Source organism: Octodon degus, unplaced genomic scaffold, assembly GCF_000260255.1.
Source record: "Octodon degus isolate 3935 unplaced genomic scaffold, OctDeg1.0 scaffold00090, whole genome shotgun sequence".
NCBI lineage: Eukaryota > Metazoa > Chordata > Mammalia > Rodentia > Octodontidae > Octodon > Octodon degus.
Genome location: NW_004524666.1, coordinates 7387945 through 7408973, shown reverse-complemented (window position 1 = coordinate 7408973; position 21029 = coordinate 7387945). Strand labels below are relative to the sequence as shown.

Genomic DNA, 21029 nt, shown 5'->3' with positions numbered 1-21029 from the left:
CAAAAAAAAAAAAAAAAGTGAAAAAGGGGATGGAGATGTAGCTCAGCTCAAAAGCCTTGAGTTTGATCTGCAGTACAAAAAAAGAAACAAAGAAAGCAAGGGAAAAAAAGAGAAGGAAAGAAAGATGAAACTAATTTTAGGTCAAATAATAAACTTGAGCTGGTCACTGTAGAAATGACCATGGTGTCAATGACAAAGCTCCCAAATGAACCCACATTTTCTAATTCTCAAGGCTCCTTCACAAAACTATTTCAAATAAAATGGCCTCTTTTTCTAAGCAATTCTCCAAATTATTATTCAGACATTATACTTAGTCACTCTCAGGAATAATTCTCTCCTTATTACACTGCAAATTAAAGACTAAGTTCTGTTGGGTGGCAGTGCCACCCAACTATCGTGTCAATGAAATTGTCGCATAATTAAAGATGGGAGAAATTGCTTAACAATTTCCTCTCTTGATGTCCAACATACATCTAGACTCAGATGTGCAAGTTCAATTTCCTGCTGTCCTCAAATGCCTATTGCAGCCCCATTACTGCTTTCACTGATAGCTTAGAAACAGGTATCAATATGCACCCCAAGGAGGGCTCCCTCCTGGAAGTAAAACACTGAGCTCCAGGGACATATGTGTGACTAAACTTACTCAACAGGGGCCAGGGAGATAGCTCAGTAGAATAAGCACTTGCCTTGCAAGCACAAAGGCCTGAGTTCAATCCCCGGTTCCACCAATAAATAAATAAATAATAAATAAATAAATAAAAATAAACTCACTCAACATAGATCACAGGGTGCTGGTAACTGACATGTCAAAATGCCTTCAAAGACACTGGTAGCTGTGTCTAACTGCCTGGGGATGCTACCCTGCTGCAAGCGTCCACCAGAGCCACTTTTCTGCTTTGAGGACATAAGAGTCCCTCTTTCAAACCAAAGATGAGGTTGAGAATTCATTCTGGGCCTCTGCCAGCCTCATCAGGTTCCTATACTCTTCACGCATGGACAGAGCCACATTTAATAGCGTGCTACACAGCGACGCTTATCTACATTTAAAACACAACCCTAATCCCACTGTTTGCTCTCCTTGTTGAATGTATCTCATGTCTTCCCTTCACTTGGGCCACCTCTCTGCAGCAGCTTTGTATCCCCTTCGAGGAATGAGACAGAGAAGAGATGACCCTGCAGAGGGCTGAAAGCAGCAGCTGCCTAGCCAGGCTGGCAGGCCCGCCACATCCATGCAACTTGAGGACTATTTTCCATGTTTGTTTGTTTGTTTGGTGGGGGAGGGTCTACAGGGTGTTCAGGGTCTCAGTACTAGATCAGACTCATAGTGATCTGCCTGTTTATAGCCTCCCAAGAGCTGGGATTACAGGCACGTGCCACTATGCCCGGTCTCAATTGCTATCTCAGCACACCCCAGGGGCAGGGCTGGCATGGCAGGCCTGGGGGTCAAACCCCTGGTTCAATCCGTTGAGCTATTTGGCCAGCCCTTATCTCCCATGGTGAGAAACCGTGGTGGGAGAGCAACTTGCAAAAGTCATGGATTTGGAAAATCCATCAACGACTGACTTGGGTATACAAGCACATGTGTGTGTTGCTGGGGACTGAACCAAGGGGCCTGCATGCGAGGCAGGTACCCCAGCCTTACAGTACATTGATTTTCCACAAATTATTTCCCACTCTTCTGCTCATCCACTTCTTTCATTCTCTGGTGGGTAAAGAGCTGGTTAGTCAGTGAATAAGAACTTACTGTCTGTTATGTGTGGAGAAATGTACTACTGGGAAACAATGACGGCAGTCATTTGCCCTACGCACATGTGTTTCTGTTTTGTGGGTGAAGGCACATAGTGTACCCATCATTCTCTAGCTGGACCAGGGGTCCCCTGTGGTGGAGTGCTCCTGGGCCACCCCGGTACCAGTGTTCTGGCAGCACCTCTTCCAGATTTTCCACTGCTTCTTGATGCACCCTCTCTCCCTGCTACATCCTCCCATCATTCAAGGGCCAACTGCCACCTGGTCATCATCTCCCAGAATCCCCTGGACTTTCTCTCCCAATTAGAACTCATCCTTTCACCCATACAACTTGCTTTTCCTGTCTGGTCTGTTTGAAGTGACATTTCTTCCCATCTGTCACAATGGAAAGAGACAGTGCCTTGTTCTTTCTGATGTTTCACAATGGCCACCCAGAGTCCTCCTGCTCATGGCAAATACCCAGCAAAGTCTGGACTGAACAAGTAAGGAATGTCACAGTCTCAGGTGTTCTTAATATCCTAATGCTTCTCAGTGTCAAAGGTGAGGGAAAAATGCCAAAATTATGCCCTACTCCAATTTTATAATTTTAAATATATATTAACCAACATCAGCTGCCTAATGGGTTCAATATGAATTTAAAACTTTAAACAAAGACACTTTATTTTGGAAAAACATAGGCACATGCACTGTTACTCAACACAATTTGTTTAATGATATCCAATCAATAGTAAATATTTATTCATTTAGCATTCAAAAGAGAATTTATGGCCATGCATGGTGGCACATGCCTGTAATCCCAAAATTTGGGAGTTTAAGGAAGAGGATTATTGTGAGTTCAAGGTCATCTTGAGCTGCATATTGAGGCCATGTCTCATTAAAAAAGGAGAGAGAATTTATGACAGAATCAATTAGATCCTAACAGAAGTGGTATCACCCCTGTGGGTAACAGTTAACCTGAGATTTCATGGGTCTTTAGGTGAGGAGGCATCGATGGCCTCCACCCATCATATGTAGTTGGGCCATCAGTGGATATGGCTGTTGTTGAGCTGATGGAGAAAGGCTTCCAAGGTCAATGTTGAAAATGAACAGTAGAAATTTTATTCTAACCTTCCTAACTTAGGAAGTGAAAGAGGTCCTGACTTTTTTGCATTCAAAAATGGAATCAAGAAGTCAACACCGGGCCGGGGAGATGGCTCAGTGGAATAAGCACTTCCCTGGCAAGCGCAAGGGCCTGAGTTCAATCCCATGTTCCGCAAAAAAAAAAAAAGAAGTCAACACCTCTTGGTGAGCTTACTTAGTGCTGGACCAGCCAAGCTTTGCTTTTGCTTTTGGAGTTTCTACAAATGCCACAGATAGCCTCTGCTATCTGGAGGCTGGAAGTAATCTGATGGATGCTATGACTTGAAATTACTCAAGTGACTCCAATCACCAAGACCAAGCAGCAAGGAGAAGGGTAAAGATGGCCTCTCTAGAAAGGTCCTTGGTCTTTCTAGTTGCGATTGGCATTTGTCTTTTTTCAAGAATTATACATTAACCACAATATGTTTGCCTTCATTTTTGACCCTTCCCAAACACATACACATAAATGTGTTCCACTGCTTTGATTGATCAATCTGTTCAGCCAGGACAGCTATGTTCAGCCAGTGCAGTCTGACAAAGCTTTCAGTTTGATCTCTTAATTTGATTTGTTCCTCTCTTGGGCTGGGGAGATGGCTCAGTAGACAAAGCACTTCCCTGGCAAGCGCAAGAGCCTGAGTTCAATCCCCCATCCGCCAAAAAAAGAAAAAAAAAAGTGATTTGCTCTTCTCGCCTATCATGAGAGCTAGGTGAGGACACAACTTCTAACTAAATTAACTGATTAATTAGCGATAGGATAATTAGTCACTGTGTTAGAACTGGCTTATTACTGCCTGCTCACAAGTCCACCATGTGAGCAATTTTCTTAAGTACATATTCAAGCCAATCAAGGGTTACCTGGTATGGATGTAGCTGTTGAGAGTTAGCTGAGCCTCATCCTGAAGAGCTGCAATGGCAGCAGCGTTCCGGAAACTTCTCAGTTCAGATCCGCTGTGTGTGGGCACTGGAAAGGAGATCAGGAAGCTGTAGCAGGCAGCACAGGGACTACAGTGGGCACGCGCCACTCTGGGAGTGGGTGCCCACAGCACAGCACACAGGTCCCCAGTTATGGGAGAAGGGGTCAGTTTTGGAGAACCAGCTCCTCTGAGAAGACCATCTCTTTTTGCAGAGGTCAATCTAGACTCTGAGGTGGCTGAACTTAATGAGGTTGCAAACTACTAAAGGACAAGAGACAGGGGCCTGCATCTGCTCACCAGCTTTGAAAGTGACGATGCATTTCAGACAGGCGAATTCAGTGGCGTCCAACCGGAGCTGTCTGAACCGAGCTACCACCTCTTGTAAAGCCTGAATTTCAGATATGATCTTGTTCAGCTTTTGGGAATCTGTGTTGTCACCATTCATGCCTAGAATAAAAATATGGGATAAATACTTTAATATGAAGGCATTTTCACGATTTAATATTGATTTTTGACAAAATACTGCATATCAATATTCAATTGTCACTCTGAGATATCTGATTCCATGTAAACTGGCTATATTGTATGAAAGTTAATACAAAATCTTCTCTTGGATGATAACAAACACAGTAATTTGCATTTAAATAACAATGCAAGCAGTCATGAATACAACAAAACAACATTATTTGCATTTAAATATAGATTTATAAATGACAGGTATACTCTATTGTTCAGCAGGAATTTGTTATTCTTTACATGTTGTTCTTTTTTCAGTAATGTATTTTTATGGTAATTTCTACAACAAAGTCATTAAATTGTGCAATTCTTACCAGATACAGCCAGTAGAGTGTTAGCATCAACCGGAATGGCCCATTGTGCTATTCCTAGAACAAACAGTTCTCTCCAAGCATCTTCCAAAAGCATCAGCTGTCATACAATAGATGTATAATATAATATAGTGTGTAATTTATAAATTTATAAACAATTTCAATCTGTAAATTCCATTATTTTTAAAAGTGCTTTAAGCGTCTGTCTTGGTAAATCTTTTTCTGAATAGTTCAGCTTTCCCATATTATCCTTTTTTAAAAAAAGAAAAAAAGTGCCTATGGGTGTCCACATACATTTGAGAGTCAGCCATTCTAATTCCTCAACATTTGCTTCACTCAGAAAAGGATCTACCCTCCTGTCTCTGCACCCACCCCTTCCTGTACACCTAGAAACTTCTCTGGAGATCAGGCTTTCTGAAATGCCACCAGCAGCTTGGCAGGTGGGCTCCCTTGGTACAGGACACTGATGTTGTCAGGGCTGAGGGTTACGACTATGACTAAGTTTGTAGGTCTGGAGGGCCAAGGGGGGCTGGGCAGGCTGGGCAGAGAGGAGGGGAGGAAGGGAGGGAGGGAGGGAGGGAGAGAGAGACGGGGGCAGAGAGGGAAGAGGGGAGGAAGGGAGGGAGGGAGGGAGGGGGGGAGGAGAGAGAGAGAGAGAGAGAGAGAGAGAGAGAGAGAGAGAGAGAGACTAATTCTCAAGAGGCATGGGAGAAATCAGGGTATAATTATGTTAATCAGGTTTCACTGAGTTTACCTCATCTCACTGTCTGATTTTTCTGAGACTCATAAGTGGACAGCATCAAGGTGCTTGTCATTTTCATTCTAATAAAATATGCTATTGAATGTTTAAGTGAAAATCTGTCTCATTTTCCAGATTAATATACCAAATTCTATTTCACTACAGTTTGCCTATTGTCAAAGGGTTTCTACCAGAGAGCTAAGTGAATTTTGTTTGGATTCAAGAATACAAATACTTGTTTAAGAAAAAGAATAGCCAGTGTGCGCGCATGCGCACACACATGCACGTGCGCGCACACACACACACACACACACACACACACACACACACTCACATCAAATACTAGAGCTGATACTTTTAACAATCTTGAAAAAATAATCTTCACTAAAAAAAAAAAAACCTCAAAACCCAGCCAGTTCTTTATGATATGTATAAAAGAATTTCCTAAAACCATGAAGGCAAGTGCCCGGCTAGCTCAGTCGGTAGAGCATGAGACTTCTAAAACCATGAAGGTTTGTAACCAAAATCATAATTAGACCAAAAGATTTAACTTTCAAAATGTTTTTTGTATTTTATTGCATTAAGTAAGTATAGGAAATCATCATTTTAATGTACAAAGTAAAAACAATATCTAATTCTGACTACTTCATACTAGAAAATTAAGTGTCTTAGTAAATCTCCCAGTCTTTCTGTAAAAAAATACTTCATATTAAGGGGCACTATTATACATTAATTAGCTATGAAAACAATTGAAGAATTAAATCCTTTGCTTTTAGAACTACTTACTAGGGTTTAGGGTGTAGTTCATTGATAGAACACTTGCCTATCATGTTCTAGACTCTGGGTTTGATCTCCAGCACAAGTGGTGGTGGGGACCCAGAAACTACTTGACTTTTTGTAAATTTGTCATTAATTTACATGAATACAGTACTTGCAGACAATAGTTGTGAACATTTTATTATCTTTGTCTCTTACTGGTTAGAAAAATGCTGTCATGGGCTATTTTTTATATTCCCAGCAACCTAATGTCATCATTGTGATATAAAGTTTTTTTTTAATGTATTTAGTACAGGGTCTACAGGGTCTCACTACACAGATTGGACTGGAAGTGATCCTCCTGTTTTCAGCCTCCCCAGTGCTGGGATTACAGGCATGAGCCACCACACCCAGTCTCAGTCGCCATCTTAGCATGTCCTGGGGGTGCACCTGGCACCACACACTGGGGATAGACCTCCTGTCCCTTTGCCTGCCTAAGCAGGCCCTTTAGTTCACTGAGCTACCTGGCCAGCCCTTACAAAGTAATTTTAGCTGCACAATTTTCTCTCTGAATGTCATTTATGACCACAGAATTATGCAAAATGTCTATTTATTTATGAAATCTCTAAAAACATTTGAACTCCAAAATATCCCAGCATGCAGGAGGTGTGCAATGCATGCTATGGTGCTATGTGCTGCTAAGTCAGTGGCCCAAACTGTATCACAATGAATAAAATAAAGCTGCAAATATAAAATAATGAGACTAGTTTCAAAATCTCATAAGAAAATACTCTTAACACCTGCAATTTCTGTTTTAGTATTAAGAAAGTACAGATTTATCATGAGCTTAAAAAAGGAAAAAGACTACGATTTTTAAATTTGAGATTAAATTTGATGTTTCAATTAAACTGACATAGAGATAATATTCTTATTCATGTGTTTTTGTACACCAGATCCAGCCTTTTTGAAATAACTTAATTTTATTTCTAAAGATTCTATAGGTAGATATACTGAACCTGTAGAAAGATGCTGGTAAAAATAGTTTCCTCTTCAACATTAAGAATACATGTTTGCCTTAGTGATTTATCCAAGTAATGTCCAGCTTTCTAAGACTGAATGCTTACAGAATTGAACTGCATTGTGTCCAACCCCTTCTCACAAGACCTTGGTGCCCTGTTGGTCATACCTGGTCTTGCAAAGACAGCGTGGAAAAAGCTGGCACACTCTTAGCCCATTTGATGCTCATAAAGAGGAGCCTGGCAGCCGATTCACACACCGACTCTGTGGCCACTTCATACAGATACATCGGGGTCCCATTCACTTCATGGGGGTACTGGGAGGGGGACAGAGAGATATGCTTGGAAGTGAGGAATCCACAGCAGAGCAAGAAGAGTCAAACTCATCTAATTAAGCAAAAAAGGAGATGAAAAGGAACCTGGATGTTCTTCTATTTCATGTACAGTTGCCATTGGTGGGTAAAAACTCATCATCTGTACCTATGGAATTGGGGGAATGATGCACTTTGCAAAGGTACATTCTAATCTTCAGGGACCTTTCCCTTTCAAGAAGGTGCCCGGCTTATCTTTCCTCTGCATTAAATTTTCCTTGGGCTCAGCCCAGTGCCAGGCCTGGCTCCCAATTTAGACAAGTGCTGCTTGCATTTGTGTAAATAAAAATAGATGTGAAAAAAGTATAAATTAATAGGCATCCCAAACACAAATATGCATATGAGTATTTTTAGAAAGGATTAGTATATTATGGAAATATTTCAATTAGACATCTTAATCATTCACAGAGCGTTCCCATTCATAACTGACAACATATTCATAACACTACTTTCCTGAGCTTATTATACACATCAAGGGTAAGAAAGCAATATTAAATATTGTGCATGTGTATGTGCCCAGGTGTTTGGCTTCCCCACAGTGTGAGGCTGCAGCTGGCCCTCCTCTGGGGGAGTCCTAGGCCCTTCCCTCCTGGAGTGGGGGCCCTGGGTGGTGTCAGCTGAAGCCTGCAGGGCACTCCTTAGGTGGCAAGTTTCCTAGGTGGCTCGGACGCAGCAGCTTCACTAGGAGGGGCTCAATCTTGGTATAAATTGGCTCAATCTTGGCTCAACCACACAGGTGGCTCAGAAGGGAGTAAGGAGTGCGTGTAAAAGTAAGTCAGATTCTGCAAACTGCCCTAACAGGGTTAGGACACTAGAATCTAGCTTGTCTTGGAGACTCATTGCTTTGTCCGAGATAGCTGATCCCACAGACTTGTGATTCAAGGCCTTTTCTTCCAGTTGGAGCCAAATACTTTGTTATAAAACAAATGTTTGATAAAATTAATTTTATTTTATTTTTTGGCAGAACCGAGGATTGAACTCAGGCCCTTGTACTTGCCAGGGAAGCGCTTATTCCACTGAGCCATCACCCCAGCCCCCAATTCTAAAAATAATAAAACATATGTATCTTTCTTTGGCCTCTGGGAAGCCCTGAGGCTGCTCTCTGGCTTTCTATGATTCCACTCACCATCAAGCAGCACAGTAGGTGTTTTCTAGTGGAGCAGGTTTCTGGCTTCCACCCTAGAATCTGCCCAGAGGAGTTTCTGCACGGGGGTGAGTTTGGGAGTCTACCTTTGTAGTTGTAGTTACTTGCAGGTTGGGGTCCCTACACTGAAGTCTGAGCGCCAATAGCTCAGCCGGAGGACAGGACGCCTAGCTGAGCGCGGCCAAGTCTCTGCCTTTCCCCTGACCCCATCAACCGCGGGACAACTGGGTGCACGCGGCTCCCTGCTTCCGCGGCCAGCAAGGCCACTGACCTTGGGCGTGGGCTGAGCCAGGCTCACGAGGGTCTGCCGTTCAGGGGTGGCGGACACCGCGGCGAGCTCCAGGCCGTGCGGCTCCAGCTGCGTGACTGTGGTGAAGAAGGCCGGGGCGGGCAGCGCCGCGGATGGGAAGTGCGCGGCCGCCCCGTTGTCCTCCTTGTGTCCGCGGAAGTAGAGGGCCACCTGTTTGCGGATGGTGGACGTTCGAGGCCCCCGCTCGTGCTGCACGGCTGCAGAGACAAAGACACGGGCGCATGTGACCATCAGAGACCCCACCTCATGGCACATCTGGGCAGGCGAGATCACCGAGCGGTCAAAATCAGGAAGGTCCTGGAACCGAAGGACAGAAGGCGCCCCGAGCTCATCTCAGTCCTGCACCGGGTGCACCCGAGAGCTGAGGCCCGGAGCAGCCCGGGCCCAAGGGGCCACAGGAGCGGTCCAATATAGGCAAGACCAGGTGCGTCCTGGTTCCTGCACGGCTCCTCTTCACCCAGGAGTCACAGCGAAGCCAAAAGACCTCCGGGCTGCAGTAGCTGACCTGCCTCGCCCACACACGTCTCCGCGCAGACGCCTGCAGTTCCCCTGCCTACAGGCCTGCCCCCCAGAGGGGCTTCAGCCCACTCCAAAGCCCCTGGCGGAAAGGACCGGAACCCAAGCACGCTGGGGGATGGGACGAGGAAGAGCTTGTCTTCCAGAGTGCTGAGGAAGGCAGGGGAGATGTGACAATTACCACCAACAGTTTAAACAAACAAATTAATTCAGGGCAATCTTCCGCCCGCAGAGCCTGACAACTTGTCAATACACAAGTTCAACAGGTTGGAGTCCCCTCCCGCTTCCTGGGCGACGGAGAAGGCGCTCTCCTGGACAGGCGTAGGACCCCATGGCTGCAGCCCAGGCTCGGGATCCCCGCCCAGGCCTGGGGGCGCCCTCGCCGGGGGCGACGAACACATAGCTCAATCTGTACTCCAGGCTCAGGAAGCATTGTGAAACCCAGGTGCTTTGGAGCGTGAGCGCATGGGGGCCCGGGGGAGCCGGGTGTGGCACGCACCCCTGAGCAGTCACCTGCCTCTTCATGCCTCTTTTTTCTGTAGAACCGAGAAAGGACTCTGGAAAAGCCTAGAGCCGTCCCATAGCCGTACTGATGTTGGTATCTTCGAGAATTTGCAATCAAGTGTGAAATTTCACGTCTCTGCTCTCCCTCCTCCAACCCCCGACTCCACTACAAAGACTGTGAGTTCCTTGGCGAGGCAGGCAGGCTCAGGAGTGGCCACGAAGGGCTGCAAAGAGCCGCGGGAAGAGGGATGTTGAGAGGAGCAGAAAATACACCACCCCCACCCCCACCCCCACCCCGCGCGCCCCAGCTGTGTCTTCCTGAGGTGGTTTGGGGGCGCAAGGTTCTGATGCGAGCATAGGCCTTGTCCAGGGCAGTTCAGTGGGGTCAGCTGGGGACTCCCGCACAGAGGCCTGTGCGGGAAAGAAGTGCTCTGTTGGAAGATGATTTACATGCATAGGAGTGTCGTGTATTTTCTGTACATATAATTTACTTACTACTCAATCAACATTACAAGAATAAAGGGATGGACTGATTACCATCTTTGTTCATGTTGACTTCCAAACACTTCTTCAGCCGACACGCCCGGCACTGGTTTCTGTGTGTCTTGTCTACTGGGCAGCCTCCCTGGAACAGAGCACAGTGACCACCAGCACCCTTAGGAGAGAACCAGAAGCTGGCGCCCCGCGGGAGGAATAGTACAGGACCCTGGTTGGCCCGTGGGTCCAGAGCGGGTGACTGGGCCGGAGACAAGTACAAGACTTGGGAACGAGAAAGACCAGGTAGAAAAAGGGCTGGGATTTCCGGGGCTGCCTCAAAAGGGCCAGCTCAAGATCCTATGGACTCAGTTTAGGAGGAAAAGGTCCTTCTCCCGACAGGGTAAGGATCTGATCGCGCGGTTTGCCAGATTTCTAGAGAATAACTTCCGGTAGTCAAAGAGGGACCAGACTTTTCAGGACCGAAGACAGCGACCGGGCCCAGCGCTCTCCGAGGAGCAGGCTTTGGGTCAAGACCCAAGCTGCCTCTCCCTCCTGCCAAATACCCTGCGCTTTCAGGTCTTGACTCTACCTCTTTCTGCTACATTCTGGATGAGCCCAATCGCCTAACAAACAATCTCTCCCGTTTGTTTTTTCTCTTTTCTAATACTTTAACATGGCTTTTGTACTTTAAGCCATTCAGAACAACACGTTGAGAAAACTTTCATCTTTAAAACTAATGCCATAAGTAAATAAATAAAACTAGTGCCATTATTCATGGAAACATAGTTATTCCCAGAAAGACAATACAAATTAGAGTGGCCAAGGCTTACACAAGGAGAGCTATGAGGAGGGAAAGAGGCCAAGATCTGGGGGAATCTAGAAAAATCTAAATTTCACTGGTTAAACATGCCTAGGAAGATAATGATGGGCTGTCTGACAAAATGATATTAGGGACTGAGACTATTCAGCATGACAACTGATAAAAAGGTAGTCAGTGCCCCAGAAATATTTGTCTAACATGAATAAGAAAATAATGTAATTTTCTGAAATAGCGTTGACAATTAAAAGAGAAAATTTACACAGTTTAGTTTGGGTTTTATATAGTGTTTGGTGTTATTGCTGAGGGAACATGCAGGCAGACAATCATATGTGCACTAGCTTTTTCTTCTTTAACAGGGCTGGGATCCAGTTGGAATCCAGGGCCTCTTGCATATCAGACAAGAGCTCTCCCACGGAGCTGCCTCTCCAACCTGTACATAGGTAGTTTAAAATATCATTTCATATTTATGAAAGATAGGAAAAGGTAGGGTATGGTGGTATAAGCCTGAAATTTTGGCACTCAGAGACTGAGGCAGGAGGATCACAGCAAGTTTGAGGCCAGCTGGACTACATAATGAGTTCAAGGATAGCCTAAACTATTTAGTGAGACCCAGCCTTAAATAAATAAACAAATAAATAAGCTCTGCAGAGTAAATTTGGGCCAAGTAAAAGAAGGAAAAGTACACCCTAAAGGAGAGGGTGAGCTACAGTGGGAGAACATAGTAGCCATAAGTATTTTATAGGCCAAAGACATCAGGTAAGTTTGGTGCTTTCCTCTATTTGTATAAGTTGTCACTGTTCACATTTGTAGTGAGAATGAAGACAATAAAAATATGTGCATTTTAATTTTGTTTCTGAATCTCAAAAATGCATACACTTTGAAGTAGAATGAGTATTTTTTTTCCTTTGAGATATTCCATAAGTAAAATCACATACTGAGCTGCATGGGTTTATATGATCACATTCCTCCAATTTAAAAGATGTTGACTTGGCCAGGGATGTAACTAAGTGGTAGAGCATATGCATGCATAGTCAGCACATAGAGACCCTGAGTTCAATCCCTAGCAGAAAAACAAAGCAAAACAACAATGGAAAGGGTGACATGTTTAAAATAAAAGAGAGCCAGGTGTTCATAAAGTGTCTAAATGTTTTGTTGTTAATGATCTATTGAAATATTATTTACCTAGTCTTAGAACAAAAGAGAAGAGAAAAATAATTTTTAGCTCCCAAGACAGTTCCTCAGTCCTCTTTGGCCAGCATAATAGGTCAAAGTAAAGAGGTCTGAAGAATTTACTGGATGTAATCAAGCACTTGTCCTGGGATGGTATCCAATAGTCTGATTAAAAAAAAAAATGCAAATGGTAGCCTCCGTTCTTTCTTAAGAGTGTCTTCAAATTGGATGAAATATATATGAATATATGGAACAAGAGAAAGGGACCAGTGAGTGCTCAACTCAGCTACCTGGTCCTCTAGAATAGCATCAGGCATGATGATCTATCATCATCCCTTTACAAGTACTTGGACTGATATCAACATGCTTGGATTGATAGCACTTGCCTAGCATGCATGAGGCTCTGGGTTCCATCCCCAGCACTGAAAAAAAGCAAAAAGTAAAATAGGACACCTCCCAGTAATTCCGACTCTATGGGAATCCTTGGGTATAGTCCTATGTGCATACATAACCTGACATCTTTGAAGATGCAGCTAGAAACTGATATGGATTCAACTACTCATTTAAACAGGTAACACAGGGACAGAGAATTCAAAATAACCTCCAAGTGCAAATGTCTTCTTATATTTGCTGGCAATGCAAATCCAAAAGGAGAAGCCAGAATAATTCATTAGCACCAGATGCTGTTTGTATGTGTTTATGTATGTCATATGAATTAACTAGTGAAAGCTTTGTGTCATTTGGTTACTAAAAGCAGACTCCTGACTGACGCATCTGAGGGATCCTCCCAGTATTGAAAGTGGAAGCTTCTGAACTCAGGCTCTGTGTGCCTGGCTGAGGGGATAGCAGAGTGTGAGAGTGAAAGACTGATCTTTCAGGTTGAAGTCTACTGCTGAGGGGGAAACTGAGTCAATCAATCACTTCTGCTCACTCTGTCTGCGTGCTTTGGCTTATATTCCAGTGCACCTGCCCTTCAAAGACAGTCCTGTTTGTTCAAGAGCAGAACACAATCCACCAGCACGTTTTCTAAGCAGAGGAGGAAGAAGATGTGGAAAGGGGGGAGGGTCCCAGTTGCACCCCCATTTGAGCATTCTCTTCTGCCTTTTCCTTCCCTTTTCTGACCAGACCCAGATAGAGTCAACCGGGCTGTGAAGTCTCACTGCCAACTTGCAAAGTAGTTCCTTGCAGCTCATAACCTCTGTCTTCACTGGCTCACTGTAGGGTAGGGTCTCAGCCACCTATGGTTGTGACCTTGATTGTCCTTGTACCTGTTACTTCTGCCTTCTCTAGCAGTAGTCAGAAGAAGGAGCTCGGATGCTACTAAGAGTGTGGGTGGGACGACTACACAACATAGCTCGCTGCTAGGTTACTTGTGGTTTAGATTCTAAAGTTCTTCAGCTGCCCTGAGCTGGCTCTCGCTCCATAACCACCAGGTGTAGGCCCCACCACTGTCAAATGTCATAAGACTTTTTTAAAAAGTGTAGGAAGACTATGGGATTTTAGACTTCTTTCTAATCTGTCCTCCCTTCCCTGATTCCTCCCTTCCAGAGCCAAAGGGCTTTCCAGAGTTGAGGCAGGAAAGAGGAGAGGGAGGGAGAGGTCCAGGCCAGGCCTCTCCCCAGAGGAGGCCTTGGCCCCTGGGAAAGGGGGGCCGGGGGCCGGGGGCCGGGGGAGGCACAGCCCTGGCTAAGGTACCTGATTTCCAGACTTGCAGACGTAGGTCCGATTCCTCCGAATGCTCCTCTTGAAAAATCCCGAGCAGCCGTCGCAAGCGTACACCCCGTAGTGCTTCCCAGAGCTGCGGTCGCCACACACTTTGCAGGGGATGTCTAAAATGCGGCCTGAACCCGCGAGAAAGACAGGGAAGGGGGACGGGGCGAGGGCGGAGAAGAGGGAGGCAAGGGGAGAGGGAGAGAGATGCTAAGCAATCTGACCTCTGAAGGGATTAGCGTCGAAGCTGCGGTAAAAGCAAATAATGAAGTGATTTTATAGCCAAACTTTTTTTCCTTGAGCAAGTGTCAGTTTCCTACAATGAGCATTATTCATGCACCGCTACATGTATTTGGGTCTCCTCTAATCGCCGAGACCCATTTTGGCATAAAAGATTACAGCAGGCCGGGGCAGCAGCACAGCCCGCCACTGCCTTTCTGCTCCTCGGAAAGTTTGGCGGCCTCCCTCCTCAGCTCTTGCATTTAGCACAGAAAGTTGTTAGTGAGACTGCAAGGAGACAAACTTGAAATGTAAAAGGGAAAAGAAGAAAAACAAACACGGCTGGAACCTGGGATGGCAGCTGGAAGGCAATCGAGTTTTCTCGGAGCTCGGCCCCGGGCGGTTGTTATTATTAGGATTATTATTGTGATGCTAATAGTTGGATTATTAATGATAATAAGGATAGTGGTAATTGCCCAACTTTTTCTTTACCTATTTAAAAAATGCTTGGCAGATTGCTTTGGAGAAATTATTTCTTTGAGGAAAATTTTTTTCTCTGCAAAGTGCTACTGGCTTGGGCAGGCGGAGGACAGTGACCAGACCTTGGCACCACCCCCCAGCTTGGCAGGGGACAGCCACCTTTGGTTCCCATACCCCAAACCATTCTCCCTGAAACTCTAGCCTCTTCTTGCTTTTGTGTAGTCTTCCTCCAAGTTTTCCTGCCGTTGGTGGGAGGTTTTTTTTTTTTTTTTTTTAAAGACTTCAGTTTCTCTAGGCTTTTTCACTCATCCCACTGGATTCGGGTTCAAAAGAACTTTCTTGGGAGTCCCCGGAAGCTAGAGGAGGCCTCTGGAGGAGTAGTAAGGGAGAAGGAATTATCCGGAAATTGGCGTTTCTCTGAGGTTCAAGGGTCCAAAAAGTACCTGAAGCGGTTTAGGGACTTAGAGATCTTTTCTAACGCAAAACCAAAGAAAACATTTAAAAAGTGCTAGCATCTTAATAACAAATCAGCAATAACAACGAACTTACTAACACTTGATTTCCCCATCAGTGTCTGACCAGAGACTTCTCATCCCGGCCCAGGCGGCCTCAGGCCTGGCTGAAACTCGAACGCTGCCCCAAGGGAGCTTTTGGGCTGGGGTGCAGAGAGCTGGAGAGGGCAGCTGAGGTGGCGAGGGCGGCCCCGGGACTCCTGTATGCAAACGTGCATCCAGATTCCGAGGCTTCGGGCGGCTCGCACCCGGGGCCAGCTTCGGCTCAGGTGGAGAGGAGCGCGGAGAGTTGACTGGCGCGCGTTGGGGGTGGGGGGCCGGTAACGACCAGGCTCGGCCCGAGTAATTACAACCCTGCCGCGGCACCTGCCTATAGAACCACCAGTGACCCGTCAAAAAGAGTAGCATGGGAATTCGGAAAGCGACAAAGGCCGGCGGGGGAGGCGCTCGGCGCAGCGGCCACCGTCTTGGCACCCCCTCTCCCGCAGGGCGAGAGGGGAGGTTTGCCGGGGGAGGGAGGGGCTGGAGAGAGCCAAATGAGGCCACCGCGGGTCTCGTCCTCCAGCCCCCGTGCCCAAGAGAGCTCCCAGACACTCAGAAGCTGGGCTCTGGAGCTCTGCTGCCCCGCACTCCCTCTGGAAGCAGAGAACTTGGTTTTCATGTCATGTAAACCATTCTCCTCTGCAAACACACGCGCTTTGGCAGCGCTGGGGTCCTTGCTTGGGGCTCATCAGTGCTGTCAGCCCAGCTGTCTTCTTCCAGAAGGCAATGTTGATGCCAAGATGCACGTATGGGAGGAGCAGCGGAGGCTCTGTCCCTGCTTCCCATCCAGACAGGTGGCCAAATAGGCAGATCTCTGGGAAACCCGCCGGTGCTAGAGGGAAGACCAGTCCCAGGCTGTTGACCTTCCTGAGCTTCCTGGGTCTGGACCCAGGGATGAGTACCCCTTGGGCAGGCTAGGCCGCAGGTCAGCTGTTTGCTCAGGGCAGATCTCAGAGCCGAAGTACCAGGGCAGGGAAGAGCGCTGGGGTGGAGCACAAGAAGAACGCGAAAATTCTGTCTGTACCTCGGCCTCTGCCATCTAGCCACGTTAAGGTGACTTCGGGTCACAAGACAAGCTGGTTGCAAAGCTCTTCTCATTTAGCAAGCAGAGTGAGCTCGGACGTGAGGCAAGCCGGAGGTTCCCGAGGCTGGGAAACCGTTCTTAACTTCCCTCATCAGGGGGTCCCCTCGGGGCTTTTTGTGTGTCATAATTGCCTAAAGATATATGGCAGCTTCGATTACTGTAATTACCATCAGAGGCTGTTGAAAGAAGTTAGTCTGGGCTGCAGGGGTGACTGGCCAGGGTCTTGTTACCACCCAAGCAGGGCTCCGAGCGACATCGCTCTGCCCTCCAGCCGCTGGAAGCCCAAGGAGGCGGGAGACAAGTCGCTGCCTGGCCCCATCCTGACCCGGATCGCTGTTCACCGCCGAATCCCTCTGCTGCCCTCAGCTGGAGGGCGGCAGGTTTCGGGTGGCTGCGGCTGGGGTCAAAGGGCTCTTGGATGCAGCAGTACTTTGGGTGGGGGCTGCTGCCTTTTGGGTCTGAGCAACCTCAGCATCAGCATCCAACTTGAGATGGGCTTGGAGCTTGCTAAGCAAACAGATTGGCAGCTTGGGAAGCTCTGAAGTTTCCTTGTTGGGCCCAATCTGCACCCCTAAACTAGCCTCCTGCCTCCTGGCCCACAGAGGGAGGGTGCAGCACTAAGCCAGCTAGTTTTCCTGCCTGCCCCTTCACTTGTCTCTGAGGCCTCACCTTCCCAGCTTCCAAGGTGATCCGTACCCCCCAAGAAGGCAAAAGAGCCCGAGGAAGAGGTGGAGACCCATCCTCAGGCAAGAGAGCTAGAAGGCCTGCCCAGGCCCGAGGGCTAGGTTTTGGCCCTGGATACTTGGAAGGCAGCTGCAAAGTCGTCCTTTTGCGTCTCCTGGGAAGGACACTCACCCCATGAACACAAGCAACAGAAAGCGAGTCCACCTCACTTGCTCCAGATCAAACAGTTAGGGACACGGTAGGCCACAGGCTAGCAGGAAATACAGGTCCTGCCAGGGTGGGCCGTGCACTGGCACCACGGTTAAGCGTCCTTCTCTCTCGCTAGCTTAGATCTAAACATTTTTTTCTTTCTCTTTTTGTTCGCATTCACTTTGCTCTAATTTTAAAACGCCAGCATCCAAACCAAAACAAACGGACAAAATGAAAACACAGCCAACTTCTTGTAGGAGCGGGAGGTGGGGTCGGAAACTGCATCCCTTTAAAATGAGACTTCATTTTCAGTCCTCAGAAGTATCTCAGACTCTCCCAACTTTCGAAGGGACAATGAGTGAGAGCGAGGGGGGAGGGGTAGGAAAGAACGCGCCGAGCGCCAAAAATGCTATAGGAGAAAACAACACAGGCAGTGGCAGAGCTCCGGGACCTGGGGACTGAGGCAGGGGCCACCACCCCCACAGGCACAGATCCTGGAAGCCGCAGCCGCAGCTCCAGGTTAGGCGGGAACTGAGAAATCCGAGCACCGCGGTCGCGCCTTCCCCAGGCCGATGCAGGCCTGCATGTTCCCGGGTTCCGCAGGGACTGTGCTCCCAAATGCCATCACATAGAACACTCCCGTAGTTCCGCACTCCCGGTCTGGGGTGGGATGAGGTCAGGCGCGCTCGGCGTTTGGAGGGTGAGCCAGAGGCTGAGAAAGTTGCAGGAAAGAGAGAAGAACGTGGAAAGAGCAGGCCGCGCACTCCTGTCTCTGCAGAGCTGCGACTCGAAAAGTCTTTGGGATTAGGGATTTGGCTGTCTCTTTGCTAGAATGGTTCGCCATACTTTAAATTCCCCAGTTATGACCTACGAGGATTTAGGATTAAGAAAAATGTGACTTTTAAATTGTTTCTGCTTCCTAGTTTGCAGGATTATTTGAAATAGCTAGAAACGGGTTGCAAAGCATTCCATTCAAAATCCGCTTTGCACAGAGTTGCTTTTGCGTGCTGCAGCTCGGAGTTCTGAGCGAGTGTGTTATTGTGCTGCAGGCTGAAGCGCTGCCTAGTTCCCACCCCCCGTCGGATCCCTCTCATCTCCAGCACCTAGCGACTAAATGGAAGCAACTTGCTGGATGAGTGGTTGCGTGGGTCACAACCTTCACGTCACATTAGAGAAGGGGGAAATCAAGAAATTCAGAAGCAACGAAATTGCCCCTTTCTCTCCACCAAGTGCTCCAACTCGAGGTTCACAAGGGCTGGGCCAAAGGGCACACGCCCGTTGGGGTCCCTTTCTGGTGCTCGGAGCTGAGTGCTCCAGGCAGGACCTCCCAGGCCTCCCCGCCCAATCGCCCGCCCCAGGTAGCGCGCCTGGACCCCGGCGGCCTGAGAGGTACCCACTTGTTGATCCGGCCGGCTTGCTCATGCTGGCGGTCCCAGGACGAAGCGGCTGGTGGGCACTGCCCGAGTCCCGGCCGGCAGCGCCTGCCTCGCTGCCGGGCGCCGCAGCTCGCCAGCCGCCCTCCAGCCTGCGAGGCTCCGGGGCTGGGCAGGTGGGTATCGCTTGCGCGCGGCGCTGTTCTCTGGCCGCTCAAAATTCGTTCCACAGTGGAAATTTAAGCATCCTTAAGTTTATTCCCGGCTCTTGCAAAACTGCAGCTGCTGGGAATGCTGCTCGATATGAACACACAGATGCACAGACAGATGGAGGGATGGACAGGCAGGCAGGCTGAAGAAGAGGGGACAACACGAGGGAGGAACTGAAGGACAGGGACTGACGAGACAGGAAAATGGCTTTCCTACGGTGCAAAAAAAGCAAAAGCTCTCTCTTTCCCCATTCCTGTCACTCAGTCTTCAATCTCTCCCTCTGCACAAGCATGCAGAGTGTTGGCAATCTCTACAGACCGCTGATTTTAAGAAAGATGAAACACACAACCGCAGTCTCAGAGGCAGATGGGCTCCGAGCTGCCGGAATGCAAGAGCGGAGTAGGAAAACTAGATTGCCAGGAAATCTCCGGAGGAAAGCGGCGGCCGGGTCCGGGTTTCCGGGGAGAGCCGCGCAAGCAGCGGCAAAGGGTCCCCGAAGTTCATTACCCTGTGACTTTGTGCCTGTCGCTGCGGGCTGGGTCCCCTGTAATATCTCCAGAAGCTCTCTGACAGGCAGCCGCTGGGAGGGGAATAGGGCGTCCCTGGCCCACTTAGCTTTTCCCCCAACTCCTGGCGGGGTCTGACGTCAGCCATGTGCGGGGAGGAGATGGGAAGAGGGAGGGGGTTAAATGCTAATGATATTAATGAACCTCCCAGCGGCTCCCAGAGAAAATGCAGGCGCTTTTGGAGCTGAGGAGTTAGAGTGTGAATACGGGACTCTGCTCGCGTGATGGTGAGGATGGCGTTGCTCTTGTAATAAAAATGAATTATTCTATTTAATGGCAAGGGAGAAGGGGAGGGGTGATGGGCTTTCTCAAAACGCTTTCCCCCTCTCTCCAGGAGTGCCAGACAAATAGATTCCTGGAAGAATTTGGGTGGCTGTGTTTGTGTGTGATTGTGCACGCCCGACGTGACCGTGTGAGTTGGTTCATTCTTGGTCCCGTGCCCCTTCTGTTGGGTAAAACTTGGATCTGACCCGAGGTGAGTAATTTATTCATTTTGCAACTATCTTTGCAAAGTCAGAGCTGAGGACGCTGTGTGTGGAACTGGGGCCTGGGACAGGTCTTCCGGAGCCTTCTGCTTCCGCCAGCCTTCGAGCGGTGGGTTTGGGCATCAACCGCGGGGAGGGCGGCTCCAACTTCTTCCGAGTAGAGCCTGCTGCGACACAGCTGCGCGAAGCGCCCCTAGCCTCCGCCAGCAGCTCGGGAGCGGCAGAGCTTTTCCTCCGCTGCTCGACCCCAGAGGTATCGCTGGATCGCCCCCTCCAGGCCCGGGACTTTGCAGAGCTCCCCTCGTCCCGCTCCTCTGCTCGCTTCCCGCAGTTCCGAGGTCTCTGGCGCCCAGGTCCAGAAGCGCCCCCAGGGAGCGCACACGGACCGAGCGGCGATCTCCGATCACGGAGAGATTAATTCTATTTAAACTCTCTCGGCAGCTTGAACTTGTCGAACAAGAGCTTGCCAGCCTCTCCTCGGGGCGTGGGCCCTGCGGGGTGTCAGGGGTCAGCGTCCCCCTCCTCACAGCCTTCGGAGGGAGGGGTTCAGCCCGTCCGCCCCGACCGGATGCTCTCTCCGGACTCCGCAGCAACTCCGACTTCGAGCGAGTCCTGAGTCCGCCTCCAGCCCTCGGGGGCGCCACACCTTCTCCGCGCCTTGTCCCGGGGTGCGCTGGCTGTGCGCCTTTGTGGGCGCCGCAGCACGTGACCAAACGCAACTTTCAAGCTGCCGCGGCGGGGCCGGAGCCTCGGGCCGCGCGCGCCACGCGCACCAGAGCCCGCGCTGTAGGGCCGCGCAGCCGCAGGCGGGAGCTGGGTTACCCTGTCCCAAGTTTCCCGCCCCCCTCGGTGTTTGGAATAGGGACGAGTTCATGGCATTGTGGGGAAGGCCGTAAATCCGCGGGCTGTTTAGGAGGCAAGGCAAGAAGTCAACCTTTTTAAAAAATTACTAATTTTTTGACAGTTAAGTTGGGCAGAACCGTGCTCTGCCTGCTCCATTGTACAAATTCGAACTCTGCTCCCAAAGAGAAAAGGGATTTCCCCTT

General features: G+C 48.5%; 1 protein-coding gene across 1 annotated transcript in view; it reads right to left on the bottom strand.

Annotated features, from left to right (window-relative positions):
• The window catches only part of Nr2e1 (nuclear receptor subfamily 2 group E member 1), a 20776-nt gene extending 1278 nt beyond the window's left edge, over positions 1-19498 (bottom strand). Inside the window, exons 1-8 of the mRNA XM_004637475.1 lie at positions 18747-19498; positions 14125-14270; positions 10500-10587; positions 8904-9139; positions 7288-7434; positions 4610-4706; positions 4077-4226; positions 3721-3826 (exon numbers count right to left, since the gene is read on the bottom strand). Of these exons, the coding sequence (XP_004637532.1) occupies positions 3721-3826; positions 4077-4226; positions 4610-4706; positions 7288-7434; positions 8904-9139; positions 10500-10587; positions 14125-14270; positions 18747-18771 (995 nt within the window). The 5' untranslated portion in view covers positions 18772-19498. The remainder of the gene's footprint in view (positions 1-3720; positions 3827-4076; positions 4227-4609; positions 4707-7287; positions 7435-8903; positions 9140-10499; positions 10588-14124; positions 14271-18746) is intronic.
• Positions 19499-21029: the final 1531 nt, after the last annotated feature.